The sequence below is a fragment of the Parasteatoda tepidariorum genome, chromosome 8 (genome assembly GCF_043381705.1).
Source record: "Parasteatoda tepidariorum isolate YZ-2023 chromosome 8, CAS_Ptep_4.0, whole genome shotgun sequence".
Lineage (NCBI taxonomy): Eukaryota > Metazoa > Arthropoda > Arachnida > Araneae > Theridiidae > Parasteatoda > Parasteatoda tepidariorum.
Window position 1 is genome coordinate 36451180 of NC_092211.1, and position 22660 is coordinate 36473839.

At 27.5% G+C, this 22660-nt stretch overlaps 3 protein-coding genes across 3 annotated transcripts; 2 read left to right on the forward strand and 1 right to left on the reverse strand.

Annotated features, from left to right (window-relative positions):
- Positions 1 to 61: 61 nt before the first annotated feature.
- On the forward strand, positions 62 to 1569 carry LOC107436876 (ADP-ribosylation factor-like protein 8). Its single transcript, XM_016048698.3, has one exon. The coding sequence runs from the start codon at positions 360 to 362 to the stop codon at positions 918 to 920; it is 561 nt and encodes a 186-aa protein (XP_015904184.1). The 5' UTR covers positions 62 to 359; the 3' UTR covers positions 921 to 1569.
- Positions 1570 to 11464: 9895 nt separating this feature from the next.
- Positions 11465 to 12512, reverse strand: LOC107436871 (craniofacial development protein 1-like). Its single transcript, XM_016048693.4, has one exon. The coding sequence runs from the start codon at positions 12133 to 12135 to the stop codon at positions 11533 to 11535; it is 603 nt and encodes a 200-aa protein (XP_015904179.2). The 5' UTR covers positions 12136 to 12512; the 3' UTR covers positions 11465 to 11532.
- Positions 12513 to 12570: 58 nt separating this feature from the next.
- On the forward strand, positions 12571 to 20630 carry LOC107436872 (mitochondrial import inner membrane translocase subunit Tim13). The gene is made up of 3 exons (XM_043052005.2): positions 12571 to 12707; positions 14198 to 14266; positions 20205 to 20630. The coding sequence occupies exons 1-3, from the start codon at positions 12603 to 12605 to the stop codon at positions 20301 to 20303; spliced, it is 273 nt and encodes a 90-aa protein (XP_042907939.1). The 5' UTR covers positions 12571 to 12602; the 3' UTR covers positions 20304 to 20630.
- The last annotated feature ends 2030 nt before the right edge of the window (positions 20631 to 22660 follow it).

The window sequence follows — 22660 nt, forward strand, 5'->3', positions numbered from 1 at the left end:
CAAAAGAACAGCTTAAAGTGTGAGACAGAAGAAGTTTGTTTGTTATTTTACAATGTTTTGAGTTTTAACCAATAGATGGCGCTTTTTAAGCTTTGCGTTGCCAATTTTTATTTTGTATGAAATGGAAAAATATTAAGATCTTATTCTCTTGGCCAACCATAAATTAGTTATTTTATAATTTTACAGAACTTGAAAAGGGCGAAAATAAATAACACTAGCTTGTTATCAACAGAGGAGTGATTCACAGTTGTGTGTTTCGTATTTAATTAAACGTCATTTTCTGTCAAATTTTCGATTCAATTGATCCTCCATTTTTATAAATATACTAATCGCCACTGAAGTATTGCTACTGCCTCAAAATGATAGCTCTTATTAACAGGTTTCTTGATTGGATCAAGAGTTTGTTTTGGAAGGAAGAAATGGAGTTGACTCTTGTTGGTCTTCAATACTCCGGTAAAACAACGTTTTTGAATGTTATCTCAAGTGGACAGTTTTGTGAAGATATGATACCCACCGTAGGATTCAATCTGAAGAAGGTGACGAGGGGAAACGTTACGATAAAACTGTGGGATTTAGGAGGACAACCGAGATTTCGCAGTATGTGGGAGCGATATTGTCGAGGAGTAAATGCTATAGTCTATATGGTTGATGCCGCGGATCTTGAAAAAATAGAAGCTTCTCGTAATGAGTTACACAATTTATTAGATAAACCTCAACTAGCTGGCATTCCTGTTCTTGTTCTCGGCAATAAGCGCGACTTGCCAAACGCCTTGGATGAGAAAGAGATCATTGAACAAATGAATCTCTCTGCTATTCAAGATAGGGAAATTTGTTGTTATTCTATATCTTGTAAAGAGAAGGATAACATAGATATCACCTTGCAGTGGCTCATTTCACATTCAAAGTCAAGTAGTCACTGAACATATGTTAAAGACTGCCTTTTACCACGTAAAATGAAATGATGTATGGTGTGAATGTTATACTAACTATACATGGAATGCTTAAAAACTGTCGCAGAATTGTCATCAGATTGTGAATAAAGGTATTACTTTCTTGGTAAAGTAGTTAAGTGACTTTCATATGAGTAAAATGTTATTTTAGCTGTAAGTTGTCAGTGTCTTAACTTTGCGTTTCACTGAGGCCAAGCATTAAATGTATAGCAGGAAACTGTTTATTTGTGATTGTATTTTAGTCAGTGAAAATTACACTTTATATAGTTCATTTATGTTATTTTCTGTAATGTGATTTTGTAGTGTATCCATTTTTAGTTACTTTTCCCTACTGGTTTATGGAATATATCTATATATAACTTATAATCTTTTGCTATCTGAATAATAACTGTGCATTGAATGCTAAGATTCAATTTATTTATATATTTTTTCTGCTGTTGTTCCTTTGAAATCAGATGATTTTCTATTTGCTGACACTTTTTGAAGTTAAATTTGAAAAATTATGCTGTAGTTGTAGTGATTAATTAATGATGGAACTTTATTGCTGTTATTCAGCTTTGTGAAAATATACTTTTTACCAGCATAATCCTTTGTCTTGAATAAAAATTTCCATGCTAAATTATTGCTTTATGTATTTTTTATCTTGTATTTTCTTGTCATTTTTTTTCTCAGTTGTTTAAATTTTAAAGTAAGTTGTAGAAAGGCCAACAAAGTTGAATAGTTTAATTAAAAACTGCAATAAGCATTAAAATTAATGCTTGAAAAAACTATTTTCTATAAATAAGTTATATTCTGTATTTCCTTAAAAATAATTATTAATGACAGAGATTAAAAAAAAGTGGAACACTTATCAAATCTATACAGTTGAAATGAAACATACAATAAAACGAAGTATGATATTGACTGAAAAATTGTTAAGACTTACTGTTTTCATTGAAAAAGTTAGGAATTCTAATATTTAGAGAAGTTATGCAAAGTAAAATCTACAATATGTGAAATTTCAACAAAAAAATTTTCTTTTTAGCGTTGCATTTTATAGAATTTTTTTTTTTTTGATACCTTGATACCATGTAGGGATGTAACAGATATTCGGTTGGTCAGAACAATGTGTTTACTCTACAGTGGAAGTTGATTCTTTTTCTTTCTGTTCAAACAGAAAGAAAATGGATTCTAGTTGAAATTGATTCAAGTAGAGTAGAAATTTAGCAGAACAATTCTAGTAGAAGTTGAAACAAATTATTTTAAGCTAAGAAAAGCAAAATTAATTAACTTTTGATCACCTTTGAATTATTAATTGTAATAATACTGCATATTTTCTTAAACAGTTATGACTCTTATAAATCTTGAATTTATATGTTGCAATCATTTTAAATTTAGTTTTCCTATTTCTTTCAAAAATGAAATATTTTTTAAACTAATATTTTATGGTCATTTTTTTTACTTCGGTGGCTGAGTGGTAGCGCTTTGCGCTCCTGTGCCACAGGTCCTGGGTTCGATCCTCGGGCCGGGCAAGGTTGATTCAGCCTTTCATCCCTTCTGTGGGTCAATAAATGAGTTATAAGCATGCTTGGGAACTAAACACTGGGGGTTCCGCGTTCGACTGACCACCTGACCGGAACATCTGCTCCTGCACCCCAGAAAACTGAGATGGGCACAGTAGGCCTTGGCCGTCTATGAGCTGTCGTGCCGCTGAGTTTAGCTGAGTTTTTTTTTTTTTTTTTTTTTTTACTTACCAACATTTAACTACTCTAAGTAAAGCATACTTAAATATTTCACAAGCAATTCCATTATACAGTCGGCTCATTTTAAAATGTAAAGGATCTGTAAAAATATTCCAATTAGATGGATATTTGGAATAAACTAAACTAACTGGCTCAATAGCTTATGCGTATCAAAATTTACTGAGCACATCCCACTCTTTATGACCTTTGGCTCTGGAGTGCAGGGGCAGTTGTTCCGGTTGAGTGATCAGTAAAACTTGGTACTCTCAGCATTTTGTCCCCAAGCATGCTTGGTACTTATTTTATTGACCCACTGAAGGGATAAAAAGCTGATCCAACGTTGCCCACTCTGAAGATAGAAGCAATTTTCAACTAAATGGAGTTGCAAGTTAAAGTACTGATATTATAATCTATTTGCTTATTCTTCTGGAAAACTTTATCTTTTGATTATATCTTGAGAATAAGTGTTTGATAGTTTAGTTAGTTAGAAAGTTTTATGATTGACAGTGACAATGTAGTTTTGAATAAACAAACAATAAATTTGGTGCAAATCAGCTGAGGATCGCTAATTTGTGTGGAAAGAGAGTATGCAAAGTAAACATTCCATTTTTTTTAAAATGAAAAAAATTGGGTAAATTGAACAAGCAATGTTTCCTAAGTTGAAATCTTATTAATAATTTAAATTTTTCCTTTTTTTATGCATTTTTGTTTTGTTTAATTCCAATTTTTCAAGCATAAATTTTTTTTATGAAAATAAACAAACTCAGCCAAATATTAAAGATAAAAATAACAAAAGGTGGTAAAGTATTATGGATACAGATTTGCATAGACTCATTAGAAACAAAAAAGTATCCAAGGAGTACTTGGAACTACTTAGATTTCCAAATTAGTCCTTAGAAACTGCTTAGATTATTGCGCTGCATAGATGAACTTACTAAGTCCACTGATGAATTTGCTGTCCAAGCAGTGAAACGAAATGATATGACTTAGCTGTTAAAATCTAATAGTTTTTCTATAAAAAAAAGCTTTAAAAGAAAAAAAATTTGAATTGCAATAGTTAGGAGAAAAAAATAACAGCAAATAATTCTAATTTTACATGTTACAAGCAAATGTAATGATTTACTGTGATTTTTTTTGTTGTTGTATAAAATGCCTTAGATTTTCTTATGTATTCAAATTTAAAAGTATAAGATTGGTGGGTTTTTACATTAATCTTTAACATCTGTACTATGTACTTTAACAAGATTTATTAAAATTGGAAAATGTATTTATGTGTGAAAGTGATAACTTTATTTTTCTTGATGAAGTTTGACAAAGTCAAAATTTATTTCAAAAGGGCTAGAAAAAAAAATCTTATGCAAAATATACATTTTAGCAAGTTCTTTATAATAACTGCTTTTTAATTTTTAAAAAAAAAACTGTCTAGTTATCATTTACACAAAGTTTTGAAATTTTTGATAAGTGCTCAAAATTTTGGACTCCTTGGATTTCTTCTTCTGATCTCTGTGTGAACCCTGTGGATAGTACTCACACTAGTTCTAAAGTTCTTATCTCTCGTATTACAGAATCATTCTTAATGATTGATTTAAATGCAGTTACAAATAAGATAGATCATCAGGGTTGCAGGGTTTCCGCTACGGTAGCTTTTTTCGCAAAATGCGAAAAGACCCCTCAAAAATGCTAAAATTCAACAAAGCATTTTCGCATTTTTGCTAAAGGATTTTACTAAATTCCATTAAAAAAAAAGGCTTCCGCGAAAAACCATGACGCTAACATCCATGAAAAAAACTTGATCAAACAAGAAGGAGAAAAAATCTAAATATCTTTCGCAAGAAGAACCATGACGCTAGCGTTCACGAAAAAAACGTGATCAAACGAGATGAAGCATAGCGATCAACAAAAATGGCTAGAATATATGATATATATATATTTGTTAATGATTAATATTTAGGGCCCTAAAAGTGCATTTAACTTTCAAGAAGCATTTGTAAAATGGGCAAACATGAAAGAAAGGAAGATTGTCAATTATAAACCAAAATGTTTTGATAAATAATAAATGTGTTTTTTTTTGTTATAGGTATTCTTTTTGATATTCTTGTACATTAAGCTATTCTTTGTCAGATAACTTACAGTACTTGTTTGATATAAAGTAATTTTATAAGCCTAATGGCATTTTAGCATTTTGCTAAAACTTTTTTTCAGATTTTAGCTTTTTTGCTAATGAATTTTTAGACTCAGCTTAAACCCTGCAGGGTTTCAGTAATTGTTTCTATTTACATTTTTTTTAAAAATATTTAATTAGTAGCTCTCCTTGTACTCTATATAATCATAAGTTTAGTGGATGTAAGATAAATTTTTAAACCTACATACTATATTGTCATATCAAAAATGAAGGCTTCATGTTTTAACACTTCATGATGAAACATACAATACAGAATAATGAAATCGGGAATATTATCGCTTACTTTATCAGCTTTAAAACAGAGAAAAGATCATGTTCTTGTTGTTTAGATTTCATTACCATTGATTGCTCAATTGATCCCAAAAACCCTCAATGATTTGCCCCAAATTGGTTGTACTTGCATTCAAAAATACATTCTCACTGTCAATCATAAAACTTCTATCAAATATTGGTTCTCAAGATATAGCCCAAAGAAAGGGTTTTCCAGAGTAAAAAGCAAGTATATTGTAATAACAATGATTTGTTAGCTTAATCATTAATTGGAAGGATAGCACCCTTTAGGAATTATTTATCTTTGGTTTCCGAGTTTAAGTTAGTACAAGTAAAATCATCACAGATAATTTTGAGGTATGTTGGTGTATTTGAAAGGTATACGAAATTTTCTTTTTGTTGATACTTACATTTTTAAGTTATGCTTCTATAAACCTAAATTTTGTAAATTAAACAAAAATTAATAAAATAAAACTGAAGTTGTGTCAATTCGCGGAGAACATTTCGATAGCGGTACATTTTGACTATCACTGGTTGAATAGTTAGTGGCAGGGGTAAAAATTGAGAAAATTTAGTCACTGGTCTGTTTAGAATGTCCATTTGGTTTTTTGTGGAAAAAAGGTTATGAAAGTGAATTTGGATGAAAATTTACTATACAAAGACTGTATAATGTTCACAATTGTTATTGTAAATGTGGTATTTTATGGTAATAACAGACTGAAACATGAAACAGAAAATAAAAAAAACTCAAAACAGTAAACCACTCTTTTACATCAATTGCTGATTTGGGGGCTCTTTTGGTGAGTTAAACTTCTAAATAATTTTTGACAAATCTGTGCTGGATGCCTTAGAAGGGAGGTGAACAGAAAATGATGAGGGCACCTCCGTGTGAAATATCTTGATCATGACATTTTTTCATTAAATGGCGATTTCATTGCTAGTTTTCATTTAATGGCAAATTTAATAACTTTTTGCTTATTTTCAAATTTATTAATAATCGAAAAAATTTAAATTTATACATCATTTTAAACTATGTAACTTTAAATGATAAAATGCAAAATTTGAATAAAACTGATCAAATATTTTATGAGCTATGAAATTTCAATAAAGCTGTATTTTGTTTGTTTTCATTTAAGAACAAATTTATATCTTAAACCAAATTCATACTTAAAAAGACCAATTTTCTAAAAGCCACTTGCAATTAATGTATTTACAAATTTTGCATGACGAAAATTAATAAAGGTTATAAAATTCATAAAAAAAGGGTGAGACTTTATTTTGTAAATTTATTTTCAATTTACATTACATTGTCCTTTATAATTTTTAATACTACACTGCACAAGTGTCTGATAAATCTGAGCGCTTGTTATTTTCTCAAATATTGAAAAATTATAATTTTAAAAAATTAATTAATTAAGAACAAAAAGAATTAAAATACGACATAGGTATTTGCATAAGAAAACGGAAATTAATAAATTGCTATGTATAACGTAATAACATTCCACATTGTTTTAGAAAATATCTACTTAAATCGTGCAAGAAATTGCAATTAAATAAATAGAAGTATGTAAAATATTTAAATTCTGTTGGTAGGTATTTTGAAAATTGATCACCCAACAATTTTCTTAAAAATGGTTCAAAAATACTTATCTCAAATCAAACACAAAATTTACTGTGCGTTAAAAACCCTAGTATTATTCGTTATTATACAGATTTTTTTAAATTACCAACACGTGTTGCTCCCCAACCTCCATGATTGATCATAATCATACTTAGTTCTCACTTTGAAACAGAAATTTTGTAATTACAAAATTTATTCCCTTTTAAATATTTTGTTAATTTATTTATTCATTTTTGGTAATGCTGTTTCAGTAAAATTTCTTCCCACTCTCATCTCTATAACTCAAAATTTTATGGACAAAAAATAATAAATTTTACCATTTTTGAGACATGTTTAAAGAATATTCTGATATGAAGGTGTTTATTGATGCAGGCATTAATTTTTGAATTATATTTTATGCAAAAGTTTTAGTTCTTTTTTTATTTTGTGGAGAGTACGATTAGAAAGAGAGAGGAGTAGTCTTTATACACGAGAAGAGAGTATGTTTTGCCGGAACATACCCTTATGTCTGAAGATAAGCAATGCATCTAACTTTAAAATTTCGAATGAGTTTGCATTTAAATAAGTTTATTTGTGATTTTTTTATTTTTGCTTTTCAGGCTTTTTCATGTAACAGAAGCATAAGAAAAACTAATAAGGTTAAAAAAGATCTTAAATATTTTTTTAAATTAGAAATTAATTTTAAAGTTTATAAATTTTAAATCTTTAGATTTTTTTGAGGAAGTCGAAGTATTAATAAAAAATATTCTATTCTTTCCTGTCTTATGGAGGATAAAATGACCAGACTGTCTTACATCATCATCATAAAAAAAACTGAATTATTTTAATAAGGTGACTCTATAGTCATGCAAACTAATGTAGACAGTTTTAAAATTTATAACTGTTTCTTCGTTTTAAAGTTCTAGAGAATCGGTCATGCTGTTTTGATGAAAATCTAATTTCCTTAAGGACAGAAATGAGTTCATTTTGTTAAGATTGTGACTGTGTGGGCAACCTCAATATACTTAAAGAATGAACGACGAATAAAAGACCAAGTGTGTAAAATCCAGGGCAACATTTAAGAAAAAGGTGAACATTTTCAGACGAGCTTTTAAAATTATTAGTGCTAAAAAATTAGAAGTAGAAGCCAACTGCTAGAAATATTGTTATTAGTATAAAACATTCTCACCAACAAAAAGGAAGACATTCTATGTATTCAACGAAAAATTTATTCTTAATATGCAGCTCGTTGCAGTTTTGATTATTTTATACATTTCTCTTCTTTTTATATATTTCTCTTAATTTTATTTTGACCAGCTGTATATTCTTAATTTACAGCTGGTTAAATAGTAAAAATATTCAAGAGGGAATAAAATTAAAACTCAATTAAGCTTTCCTATAGAAGTAGACATGGTAATGAAGCCAGTGCATAGAGAGAAAATGGGTTAGAATTCTAATTTCCGCTGATACAAGTGCACCATAAATGAGAAAAAAAAAAAAAAGAAGTTGAGTAAATGATATTGATTGCATTTTTTTTATGCAAAAGAAATCAAGTTAATTTTATATAAAAAAGCTCAGTATGTGGGATAGTTTATAAGCTTATTATAAGTTCTAGACTAGCAAAATATATTTGCATGATACAATGAATTTTTGGTAGATCAGAATCTTAACCAAGATCTGCAATGAAGCACTGCATTCAAGCAATCAGGAAGCTCATAGAGGAAAATTTTGGCCCTTAATTTTACTTCTCAGAAAATTTATTTTACCAGGCAAAGATAAAAGGTTTTTGTAATAAAGAAGGATTCACTCACGCTCCACATTCCTAGACAAATGCTGTCTGCCATTAGCAAAGCAAGACTCTTAGAGGCCCTGAGATAGTGAGGGCAAGTTAATCCCTGAAAATGAGATACAGTAGGGAACCGATTATCCGGAACGATCGGAACCATTGCTATTCCGGATAACTGATTTTTCCGGTTTTCTGAATCGCTACAAAAAAAGTTTTTTTATTGTTAAACCAAACTAAAAAAAAAAAAAATATTTGAAAATAATCTTAAAAAGAAGAAAAAACGATGAAGTAATACACTAATGATTATTTCCAAAATAATGGTAAGGTAAACATCTTTCAAAAAAGAAATAAAAGTCCTAAAATCTTAAGAGGAAAAAATATTTAAAAAAAAAAAATGGCGGGAAAATTTATCGAATTTCGTTCCGGTTTTTTGGTTTCCGGATAACGGGTCCTGTACTGTACTTTTAATTTGTAATGAAATATTTTTTTTTGCTTGAAAGTACTTAAAAATAGCATATTGATATTTTATTAATAAGCTTACTCCGTTCAGCCTTTTAAATTTAAAAACTTATGAAAAAAAATTAAAATTTTTCGATTGAAATTTAGAAAAATTTAATTTAAACAATATTTGAATTTTAGATACCCTTGAGCACTGCTCCAATGGCGGTTCTGTCCCTGCCGTCTCTATTAGAAGTGAGGGATGAGGCCCTTACCATGAGAGTCTTAGTGTGACTTAAGCTCCCTAGTCAAATTAATAGCATCTTAATTAACAACTTTTAACTTAGTTGTTGATTTATAATTAAAAAAAATAAATAAATTTTTTTTTTTAGACTTGTGAACTTAAGATAATCAATTATGTAAAGCAAAGAGAATTCAATGGCTAGGACATCTTGAGAGAATGGAGGAAAACAGAGGCCCTAAGAAGATATTCAAGGGGCAGTGCCAGGGCTAAAGGAAAAGAGGAAGGCCGGCAGAGAGATTGTTAGACGAGGTGGAGAAAGATCTTAAGATTCTAAATTGGAAACAAAGAGCTAGAGACAGGAGAAAAATTGCTTGCAAGGCCATGGTCCAACATGGACTGTAATGCCGGGGAGTTAGTTAGAACTTAAAAAAAAATTTGTGAACTTAGAAACTACAGCGCGAGAATCTCGCATTAAAAAATGATTTCCACAAAAAAAATTTGCGCATTCTATAAGCCAATTTCAAAATACGCGAATATCTCGCATTTTGAAAAAAATTTCTCATTGAGCCATTCAGAATAAATTCCGTTTCACTTTTCTTCCTGTATTTTTCATTATTTTCAACATCTGTCCCATTACCTAGTTTCCCTAATTACCAGTATTGTTCAGAACCTTTAAGAACAACAGAACACCATCCCTCTGAACCTCTTTCAGAACTTATTTCTCTGCAACCAGGTGTTTACCGTAGGTAAGGTTTCTTCATGTAAGACGTTCAAATTTTTTGCACATTAATGTAAGATGGACAAATACCCTTGTAAAGTCAATATCTTCTACTCTGAAACGGACAAATGAAAAAAATGTGGATAGAAATGATCAAAACGAAACAAATACCCATTTGAGCAACCTAATGAGACTAGCTGATGATTTCCATATGATGATGCAGCAAAAATATCCAATGCTTTAAAAATTTATTATAATTAAAGAAGTGACTTTTTTTCAAGTATCTTATGTTTTTTTTTTTAATTTTTAGAAATCGCACCCTGTTTTTGTGAAAGGGTGAGAAATTCTCACCTATTTTTTTTCTGCGATGAAAACACTGTGAATCATTTTATATACTTTTATCTTTATCCAAAAATATTACCTTCTTCCAAAATGAAGTAGTAAATCAAAATAAATTCATCACCTGAAGTTCAAATATGGAACAATAAAATGAAACCTCATCCTCATTTGTTTACACAGATAATGCAGATCTATAGCCATATTTTGGTGATAATGATTGAGAAAATAAATATTAAGGCAGTTCTTGAGCACTAAAACTTTATAAACTGTTTTCTGTTTATTATTTTTTTCAAAATTTATTTTAACTGCACTATTAATTTTTCTTTTAACTTTAACATCATTTTGTGTTCAGATATTGAAGTTATAGAGTTCTTTGCTTTTTAAATAAGAAATTTCATCATATAATGTTTTTTTTTAAAAGAAAAAAAAAATCAGATAAAAAAGTGCTTATTGGATTTTTTTTAAAGGAAAAAAATCAAAATACAACCTGGGTTTTAATATTTGAGAAAGTGAGTTTATATAGATTGATATAGTGAGTAATGTGATATTATCTATCACATTATCTAAAAAATATCTACTAAAATCTTGTATCATTCTAAGGAGTAAATGTGAACCAATCAGTTAGCTTGTTCAAAGATTTAATATTGTTAAATATTTTTCCTACTCTTCCTTTTAACTTTTATGACAAATGGGCAGTTAAATAAAGGATACAGGAGTGTTTTCTATTTATTCATAAAAAATGGCGGGTACTTACCCCCATATAACTTACCCATAAAAAACATAGTAAATTCCTTTTTATTTGGATATAATGAAAATAAATAAACAAAATATATTTGAGCCAACAAATTGGATTAGTACCAAACTAAGCTCAGAGCAACTCCAAATAGCTAAAATGTCTTACTGCACCTTTTTTTCTTCAAAAGGTTGTGCACATTTATGACTAGAAATGCAATTTGATACATTTTATTCCGAAGATGTATCAATATTTGTACCAAAATAATTGGCAAGTTTTGGCCCCAACTAGGCAGACGATGTGAGAATTTTTATTTTTTTAAAAAAGAAATTCGGGTAAAATTTAAAGCCACCCCTAGGTATGCCACTACGTAATTTTCAAACTTTTTTTTTTGGAAGTAAAAAAAAAACTCTTTTGCACTTAGGCAATTGTAGTTGGTGGAAATATCCCTTTTTTTTGTTCACAATTTAAAACACAAAATAATTTATTATCACAACAAAAGTATTTATTAAACCTGATTCTATCTATTTCTACAATTGCATTACAAACAATTACTTCTTTGAAAGTCTTAATTCTCTTTCTTTTTTAAAAGAAGCTAAGTCAGATTTCAGAAGAAAAGCCTGTTTTTGAATGTAACCACCTTTGCCTCTATTATATATGCGGAGAGAATCTTCTATACCTTCTTCACGTTTAAAGGAGTTCCAGTCATCAATTGACTTTTGAAGTGTTGAAGTTTTTGTTTTTTTACTAATTTTACCAATTACTGTACCCAATATAGAATGTCTTTTTACACCTATCACAGCTTTAGAGGAATCTTTTGAATGTGATTGTGAGTTGGTATTTTTTTTAAGTAGTTTAGAATAGTTGTTTTCACTTTCAATTTCGTATTTGTCATAGTCAGTTTGTTTAGAAGAATCGCTTTCGGATAGTTTAACATATGATTTTAAATTATTGAAAGAATCACAATGGGAATCAGCCAAAAAATTATTCCACACTTTTTCTTTGTAAATTTTATCAGGGATGAATTTATCTTGAGCAGGTGCTTCACAGTTTGATTCTTCGTTTTGTTCTTCTACATCTTCTAAATCATCACTTGACGGTTCATAATCAATATCCTTTTCACTATCATCTGCATCAGAATATGAATCAAACATTGCTGATTTTTTTAATACTCTCAGTTAATAAAGAAAAGATGATATTTAAATGATTCTATAATTAATGTGTTAGCGTGATGCGCGAGCAGACGAAATTCAACCAAGGCATTGGTTTTGTTATTATTTTGTTTTCAATTTAAGTCAAAGTTAAAGTGTAGATATATATTATTACTATATTCTAATGTGCAAGGTTATTAAATTGTTTCGATTATTTGAGTCTCTAAATTTAAATAAAAAATACATTAGACTGAATAAATATTATTTATACGATTATAATAAAATATTATTTCTTGTCTTTTTTTTCTAACTGTCATGTTAACTGTTAAAACAAAGTCATGTTTTGAAATTTTTTCCTTTCATTTGTTAATTTACCGGATGATGAAACAGTAATTAAACATTTCTATAAATTGCAATTAGATAAATTTGTGAAATATATTGCTTTATCAGTATCAACTGAACATTTTAAGATGGAAGCTTTAGGAGAAGGAAAACTCACAGGTGCACAGAAGGAAGAATTGATGGACCAAGTAAAACAGCAAGTAGCTGTTTTATTAGCACAAGAACTACTTCAGGTTTTTATAATTTTTGCATAATTGCCTGTCATAGATATCCGATCTTTTGATGATTACCATTTTTTATCTGTTTATCATATGATCTTGAATTATTAATAAATTTTATATTATCATTAGTCCTGGCAATGCAGCCCAGAATAGGCCGAAGACCTCTCTATTAAGCGTTGCGGCTATTGCTATAGGCAGCATGGATGTAGCAGGGTTCCAATTTTTGTAGTGTGTGAAATTAAAGTGCACTGCCACTCCAGTTTCCATATCATTACCAGAATTGAAAAGAACTGAAAAATAATGATCAGGAAACACTACCCAAAAATACACAAAATAAGATTCAAAAATAAAACGCCTCCTTTTAAATCAAAATATAAATATATTAATAGTTACAGTTAGATCAACCAAGTAGAAATAAAATAAAATACAAATCGCCAAATCAGTAAGAAAATAATTAAAACCAAGTGCTGACGCCTTTTGAAAATCCTAAACAACGAAACAAAAATATTCAATGAGCAAAAAATTCTTCAAGTGCTGCCATCCATTTTGATTTAATGTTTTTATAGTTAATTTAATTTTTTTTTTTTTTTTTTTTTTTTTTTTTTTTTTTTTTTTTTTTNTTTTTTTGCTTTTGTTAAATTGGAATTATTTTCTGATTAGTATTCACTATTTATTCATATATAAAGGATAAGGTAATCACTTTTGCTGTCCATTGAAATTGTAGAGCTTCAAAATTTATAAATTTTTTTCTATTGTATTATTTTCCTTTAATAAGTAAAAGCAAATTGTTTAAAAAGTATAAAATATTTATTAATATATGTAATTATTATGTTTACAATGGTTACACTATAGAATTTTTACCTTTTACCAAGGTTTTGGACACTTTAAGACAGTTTTAGTCAGTTTAGGACAGTTTAAGACAGTAAAACCCACATGTCCTGTCCCAGTATAGGACGTCCGAAACCCGAACGCTGTTTTTTTGTAATACTCATTGATAGTAATTTGTGTGAAAAATTTGTTATTCATATTGGAAAAATTTTTTAATGATAAAATTTTTTTCAATTTCATAAAAAAAATTCTTTAATGGCCACTTTACTTTATTTAGTCGCCACATGGCGAGTGGCTTTCACTAATCTTGCTACTTTGTGTTTACACAATCGGGCTGCTTTGAGTTTTATTATTCAAATTTACCTTGTTTACCTTAAATTTAATCTGTGATTTTTTAAAATTTCTACTCCATTCTTCTGTCCCTTTATCACAAAACTTGACGTATTAGATATTTCTCATGCTTCATAAAAATGAATAGATATTTTTATCCAGTGTTCGAAAGTATTTTATGCTGTAATTTAATTATTTATTTTCAAATTCTGAGGTTATAGAATTTATATTTCAAAGTATCTAAACAATTTATCTCTTGGTATTTTGTCACCATTTCTTTGTTGATGAGTTTTTAAATAAATTATTTTTTTAAAAATGTATTAACTTTAATTTTTTTTCTTCAGAAAGTCACTGATAAGTGTTTTAGAAAGTGCATTACCAAACCAGGAACTAGTTTGGACAGTTCTGAACAGGTATGTTGTTTTATTCTTAAATCTTCGAACTTTAATCCTAACTTTTCTGCACTTAGGCTTTCCTGTATCATTAAAGTGATTTTTCCTTTGTTATTCAATGAGAAAGTAGTTTGTAGCAGAGAAATTTTCGTAGCATTTGGCCCAGTGGCTCAATGATCGCAGTGTTTAAAAAAATGATCATTGGTCCTTAGGGTCAGTAAAAATGAATATGTCTATTTAAATTTTAACACAAAGTTTCTCAACCAAAAGTTTTTAAGCTCAAATAATTTTTAAATGCTCTTCAATATAATTTAAAAAAATTTAGATTTCAGACATAAAGATAAAAAGACAAATATAAACTAAATTATTTTCATTTATTTTGTACTTATTACTATTTCATTTGCCTAAAAATCTTAAGCTTTTAAAAGATTTTTTTTATTGCAAATTTAATTATTTGGAAATTGCATCTCTTTTCCTTCTTGCAATTAAAGATAGTTTGTATCTCTTTTTGTTAAGGTATTTTCAGCAGGTTTTATTGATTTAAATCAGTTTAGTTTAAGGTATGATTTGAAATTCATGATTTTTTTTAAAGAAATCATCGATAATTATTTTGACAAAATTCTTTTATGACTTTTATTGTTTTTCTGTGCATTGTAAATATATTGATGTGTTTTAATTAGTACAACTATGTTAGTACTCTTGGTGTAATATAAATTACAGCCTTGTTTAAATGACTTCAAAAAAGAACTATATAATTCTTTTGTATTTTTCAAATTGCAAACTGAGAGCCAAAGAAAAATTTATGCAGTATATTAAAAAAGAATATATCTATCAAATATAGTTATTGAGTGAAGATTTTTTGCAACAATTGGGTGGTGAAAGAAACTTACTTATTATTAGTTTTACCCAAAACTTTTTTGTGTGATAAAATTTTACCTATTTCGAACACAATCTTCAAAACCATATTTCATTTTGACTGTATTGAAAATAATTTCTGAATCTTAAAGTAACCTAGTATGTTATATTAAAAATTTAAAAAAAGTAAAGGATAAATTCAACTTGCTTTTTTATAATTGGTTGAATGTAGAACTCTATGTAGAATGTACTCTATGTAGAAATATGTTCGTCAACCTACACTTACGGTAAGGTATAAAAAAATTATTTTGTCATTTCAAAAGTCTGTTTTTGTCATTTTATTCTTTCTTTTAGTTGTTAATAATACTATTCATTCTTTTTCATTTTCAATAAATTTAAAATCTTTATTTGCATGGCATGTATTTTGTATTACAATAGGATTTTGTTTCATTTTTTTTAAAAAAAAAACCCTGTTTTTATTTAATTACTGCTATCTGGTACCATTGACCACTATTCTCTTGCAGTTTGAATCATGAGGCCACTATTTTTAGAATTGATTTATTTTAAATTTGATTTTACTAGTATATGTTTTTAATATGTGCTTTTATATGTATCTTATACTATAATACGAGGAATGGTTGCCAAGTCGAAAATCGCCCCAGAATTAATAAACTCCGGTAAACTTGGGGGTCNGCTAAACGGTAGTAAATTCGGCCTGGACAGATCCCTGATCATTAAAGTTATTTTTCCTTTGTTATTCAATGGGAAAATAGTTTGTAGCAGAGAAATTTTCGCAGCATTTGGCCCAGTGACTCAATGATCGAAGTGTTTAAAAAAATGGTCATTCGTCCTTAGGGTCAGTAAGAATGAATATGTCTATTTAAATTTTAACACAAAGTTTCTCAACCAAAGGATTTTTTGCTCAAATATTTTTTAAATGTTCTTCAATATAATTTAAAGAAATTTAGATTTTAGACACAAAGATAAAAAGACAAATTTTCATTTATTTTGTACTGATTACTGTTTCATTTGCCTAAAAATCTTAAGCTTTTAAAAGATTTTTTTTATTGTAAATTTAATTGTTTGGAAATTGCATCTCTTTTCCTTCTTGCAATTAAAAATAGTTTGTATCTTTTTTTTGTTGAAATGTATTGTGCAGTTTGCTTTTTAGTATTTCAGATCCATTTATAAGATTTCACTAATTATAAATTTCAGTTTTTAAAGTAGCATCTTTAAAGAAAAGTTCTGATTTAATAAAACAATGGGATTTTGTTTCATTTTTTTAAAAAAAACCCCTGTTTTTATTCAATTACTGCTATCTGGTTTCATTGACCACTATTCTCTTGCAGTTTAAATCATGAGACCACTAATTATTTTTAGAATTGATTTATTTTAAATTTGTTTTGACTAGTTTGTTTTTAATATGTGTTTTTATATATATGTATTTTTATATATTTTATATATATGGGTTATTTGTTTATTTTAATAGACATCAGAGTTAAAAAGGGAATGAACATTTTCATATAGTATCTAAAGGCGACTATTATATTGTCCTGTTTTAGCCACTAAGCTGAAGTTATTGTTTGTGAGATCAACCATCATATCATATTGAGCCACCATCAAAAGTTGTTAAAATATTAGTTTAAACCAATTCTTTCCTCTATTCTTTAACTTTAAAATAATCTTATTATTTTATTCTCATAACAAACATTGACACTTTTGGTTGTGGCAATTTTTTCCCTAGAGTACCTATTCTGTTTTATTGAATCTGAAAGTACAGTGGAAAGTCCTTATTAAAATTATTTATCTGAATAGCAATAAGTCTATAAAGTAAACATTGATCAAAACATGGCGTCAGTCAATTAAAAACGGATAATTAAACCAATTTTCTTGCAGTTATTGGTAGCAGAAACCCTTTACCACAACAGCAAGCACTGCAAATTATCACTGTATCTGCAGATTATTTTTCATTTAAATTTTATTTTTTTATTTTTAAAAAGTATGACTAATAGGAGAAAATTTCTGAAACTCCTAATACGAACATCTTTATACTTGTTTTTAACAAAAATTGAAAAGCTGAATCGAGAGAATAGTGCAAACAACAAAAAGCAAAGAATTTTTTTTCTGTTACTTAATTACAGATTTAAATATATGGGGTAAAATTCAGCTTAAATTTAAACAATATAAAGTTTTTATGTATAATTTTTAAGGGTCTTATATTTGCTAATTTTGCTGCACATATGTTATACTGCTGAATTTTTATAGTAATAACCTCTATCTGACTGTGCTGACATCATAGACAATTTTGGATTTATGAAAGTAATGCTGCAGATTCATTTCATAAATTTTGCTACTGGGGTTATTGGTTACATGGCATTTAATTAATTTAAAAAATGTTTAATATTATAAAATAAATGAATGAATGTAAGAAGTCTAGAACTTCTTGAACTTTCTCTTTCATTTTTATTATTTTGATTTAACAAATCAGTTACCATATGTTTAGATAAAAGGAAAACATTAAAAATCAAGCTACAAATTCCAAAATTAAATCAATTCTATTTCATAATGGTAATAAATGTAGAACAGAGCTGTGTAGATTTCGTAATGAAAACAACTCCATTTTAACCTGAAACAGTCTACTGGTGTTTCTTATAGTCACTAATAATTTATGTCATGTCAGTCATAATAGTCATGGTTAATTCCTCCGATTAAAGTTATTTTTTTTTCTTTCTTTAATCCCTCTTTTCTTTTCAACAAAGTTTTTAAATGTGCTCATTAAAGCAATATAAATGAAGTTCTGAGCAAAAATTTATGGAGACATTAAAATTTTTTTTTTTGGGGAGGGGGGATGATATATTTTGATTGTTAAAATCAGATATGGAACTATATTTAATAAAAACATTAAATCAGCTGATTAGTACGAATTATAATATAAAATTAAACATTTTTGAATTTCTTTAACATTTCTGACCATTAATCAAGAAGATAATGAGGGTTCTTGCCAGTATAAAGACATGGCAACAATTCTTGCCAAGTATTTAACAAATGTTTCTTAAAATACTATGCATGGGTGACAAATGTGTCACTTGAAAATTATTACCCTGATATATCTCCAGTGCCTCCAACTACTGCAGATTAATTGTAGTTTTTATGCAATTTTACCTGTTTTCTGCAAATTATAATTGGTTCTACAAAAAATTCTGATTTTTGAATTTTTTCAACAGTAATTTATCATTTTCAGCTTTTTGTAGTTTTTCACATTCTAATATATTTAATATGATGTTATTACAAAATGCAATTTTTAAAACCATGTCCTTAGCAATAACTGCTAAAGAAGTAATAACAATACCATATAAATTTACTATAAAATTATTGTAATCAATCTTGGTTTGAAGTGATTGCTCAAATGCACAATTCAAGATTCGCGTGTTATAATATAAATTAAAAAAAAAAAAAAGATTTTCATAACCATATTAGAATATTTTTAAAACTTTTAGGAGATTAAAATATTTTAGAAATGAAATGTTGTACTGTTCTTTGCATAAATACAGTACACTCTCGATTATCCGTGCGTGGATTATCCGGTTTGCGGATTATCCTTGCTCGTTCCGGAGTCACACAAAAAATATAAAGAGAAACATTTTCAAGATTAAAAAAATTTGATTCATGAAGTTATAACACTACCAAATTTTTGGAAGCAATATTCGTTATTGGATTGCAGTCTATGGAATATCAGGTAAAATTGTCTGCGTTATAACGATCTTGGAGAAAGATCATACTGCTTGATGAACAATCCTCTTCAGATGTTCAAGAAAAATATGATAACAGTATTCTCGAACAAGCAAAAGAAATCTAAGGTTTCGAAATTTTTGATGAAGAAAATTTAGAAGATTGGTTTCAAAGTGATGCATGTGAGCCTGGCTTCCAGTATTTGACTGATGAAGACATCGTTATGTTGTTAAATCAAATAGTGATGATAGTAACTGATGCAGAAGATGTAGTAAATGAATGAAATACAATTTCTCATTCTGCTGCTCTGTGNTCTTTTCAACACAGTTTTTAAATGTGCTCATTAGAACAATATAAATGAAGCTCTGTGCAAAAAGTTATGGAGACATTGAAAAAATTTTTTTTGTGGGGAAAGATGATACATTTTGATTTTTAAAATCAGATATGGAACTATATTTAATAAAAACATTAAATCAGCTGATTAGTACAAATAATAATATAAAATTAAAATTTTTTTGATTTCTTTAACAATTCTGATCATTAATCAAGAAGATAATTAATGTTCATACCAGTATAAAGACATGACAACAATTCTTGCCAAGTATTTAACAAATGTTTCTCAAAATACTATGCATGGGTGACAAATGTGTCACTTGAAAATTATTACCTCGATATATCTCCAGAGACTCAACTACTGCGGATTAATTGTAGTTTTTATGCAAGTTTACCTGTTTTCACCCAAATTATAATTATACTACAAAAAAATTCTGATTTTTGAATTTTTTCAACAGTAATTTATCATTTTTAGCTTTTCTTTTCGTAGTTTTTCACATTCTAATATATTTAATATAATGTTATTACAAAATGCAATTTTTAAAACCATGTCCTTAGCAATAACTGCCAAAAGAGTATTGACAAAACCATATAAATTTACTATAAAATTATTGTAATGGATCTTGGTTCGAAGTGATTGCTCAAATACGCTATTCAAGATTCATGTGTTGTTGTAATATAAATTAAAAAAGAAAGAAAAAAAGATTTTCATAACCATATTAGAATATTTTTAAAACTTTTAGGAGTTTAAAATATTTTAGAAGTGAAATGTTGTACTGTTCTTTGCATAAATATGTACACTCAATGGTATGCATTTTAAAATGCTTTTACTCATATAGCTTGAACATTTTTTTACTTCATTATATTTTTTAACCACTAAATAAATCATTAGAGTCCTTTTCACGTACGAAATTTATTGTGTGAACCCTAAAGATAAATAATTAAGTTGTTTTCAAAAACATAAATTTCTTCATGGTGCATGCAAAAATGTTTGGCTTTTTTTAAAATTACTTTTATAAAATTTTTTCTTTAAATTTTTTAGAAGTGCCTCTCGATGTGTATGGATAGATATATGGATTCATTTGGTCTAGTATCAAGAACATATGCTGGTAGATTACAACGAGAAAGGGGACAATTATAATAATTGTATATTTATTAGAACTGATTATCTTATTCAATGTCATGAATTAGTTAGCTACATTAATTTAGCTTAAACATAATCCATCATTTATTTTTGTAGTTTTCTTTTTTGAAATACCATTAAGCCATGTCATACTGTTTTGTTTCACTAAATTGTTTTAACTTGCTTTCCAGTGTTTTGGATCAGATCTATCTTATGTAGATTTATGTTATTTTAAATTATTTAAAAATATGTTGTCAAAATTGATTATAACATTGATTAAGATGAAGTATATTCATTAATATTGTATTTGTATTATAATATTGAAATAAACTTTAATAAAATGAATTGTTTCAGTTATAAATGCTTCAGACTATTGCTTTTTTTTTATTTTTATGATCTTTATAAATTCAGGCCTGGCAGTTGTCCTATTTTTCCTATATTTTTGAAGAAAAATATCTCATTAAGTGTCTTATGTTTGTTTGATATTTAAAAAAAATAGTTGTCTAAGATAATAGCTCAAATAAAAAATTTTCAGCTTAAAATAATTGACAAACCTTATCACTGTTAATTTCTTACTTCGTCCAAGTGTTGCTCATTTTCATAAAAACATAATTTATTTTCAATATTTGTTTATTTAGTTGATAGAAAATTATCAAAATAAGTTGATATGAATAAAATATTAGATTTAAGATAGGTAATAATTTTCAAACTTATTTTACTTATGAAAAAAACCTGGTGTTCCAAACATAAGAGTGTGGTTGGGCTACTTTCTAATTACTAACTGAGTTTCAATTTCCAGGGTTACTTATTTTTATAAAAAAAATTTGATAAAAAATAAATATTTGAAAATATTAATTTGATAAAAAAATATTCGAAATAGTATATAAATAAAATATATGTCTCAAAATAAATAATTCAAATAGGATTTTTTTGTCACTTTTGTACAAATAGCTTAGTGTTCAAAATTTAGAATATTGAATTTACCATGTCTTCTTTTCAGTAAAAAGCCTGCTTTCTTTGGTGTAAATGTAGAAAAATATAACGTTTTCATTCAATTTAGTGTTTTCAAAATATATTAAATTATAAGTTTTTCTTTGTTCATAAGTTAAATAGAGCTCATTAACATAATTACATAGAATTGTATAAAATTTTTTTTTAAGTTAAACTCGGGTAACTTGATTTACGGCCAGTCACTTGAAAGGTCCTATATTGTATATATATATATATTTTTTAAAAATAAGCTCCTATAATTTTTTTGCCTTTCCTGCTAGGACTGCATAAATATCAATTTCAATTATACTGAAATAATATTTCATTACTGAGTCTTATTTCTATAATTAAAATAGGCCTAGCAATTGTCCTATATCTCCTGTATTTTAGAGAAAAGAATTTCTCTTATTGTTTTTTTAACTTTGTTTCTGATTCTAAAATTTTCAATTTTATATTTAATAACATTTTTCATTTATTAACAATTAAATTGATTTAAAAAAAAAGCGTTTTTCTATTATATACTCATTATTACATGTCTTTTGTCCCAAACTTTTTAAGACATTACCATCAGGAATTACATGATAGCACACCACTTTCCAAAAATCTGATGATTTTAAACAACTGAAACTGTTGCTTTCAATCTTTTATTTTCCAGTTAATACATTTATTAAATAACAAGATACTTTTTATTTATTAATTTTAAAATTTATTTAGCCACAAAAAAGTTAACAAATAAGTTCTAATAAATAATTTTCAGTGCTAGTTTTGTTCCAGTGTGACTGCTTAATCATAAAACAAATCTCATTAAACTCATTTTACCAATTTTTTTTATGACAAAAATGCTGCTATAGAAAGGTTTACTTTCCCTAATAGTTTAATTTTTAAATCTTTTATTTTTGAATGACTATCAGTTTTTATAAGCTTTTAAGAGCCATGGAAATTTGTTACAGTCAGAAAAGTCTGCTTGGTTCTAGTTAGATAAAAGATGTTGGGTTTGGGTCCTTAATTTAAAAGGAGAAAAAGAGGTTTTTAATCTTATGAAAATTATCTAGACTATTATAGTTATGTGAACAAAAACTTTACTTAACTGAATATTAGGCAAATTATTTATTTTCACGTTTGAACACTTTTGGTCCTATGATTGATTTATCGAATTATTATAATAAAGTTAATTATCAATTAACTAAGTTATATTTTTGTTTATAAATTCCAAAACTAAGTTTCTGAGGAAATTAAAAAGATATGCGAGTTCTATGTATATTATTTGTAACACTTTCCTAGTTCATGCATAATCATCGAACAATCTCATTATAAGATTTTTATCTATATGAGTGCTGGCGTTAAGATGTTGATATCCAGTTCTTTTTTATGATGTTTTTTCTTTA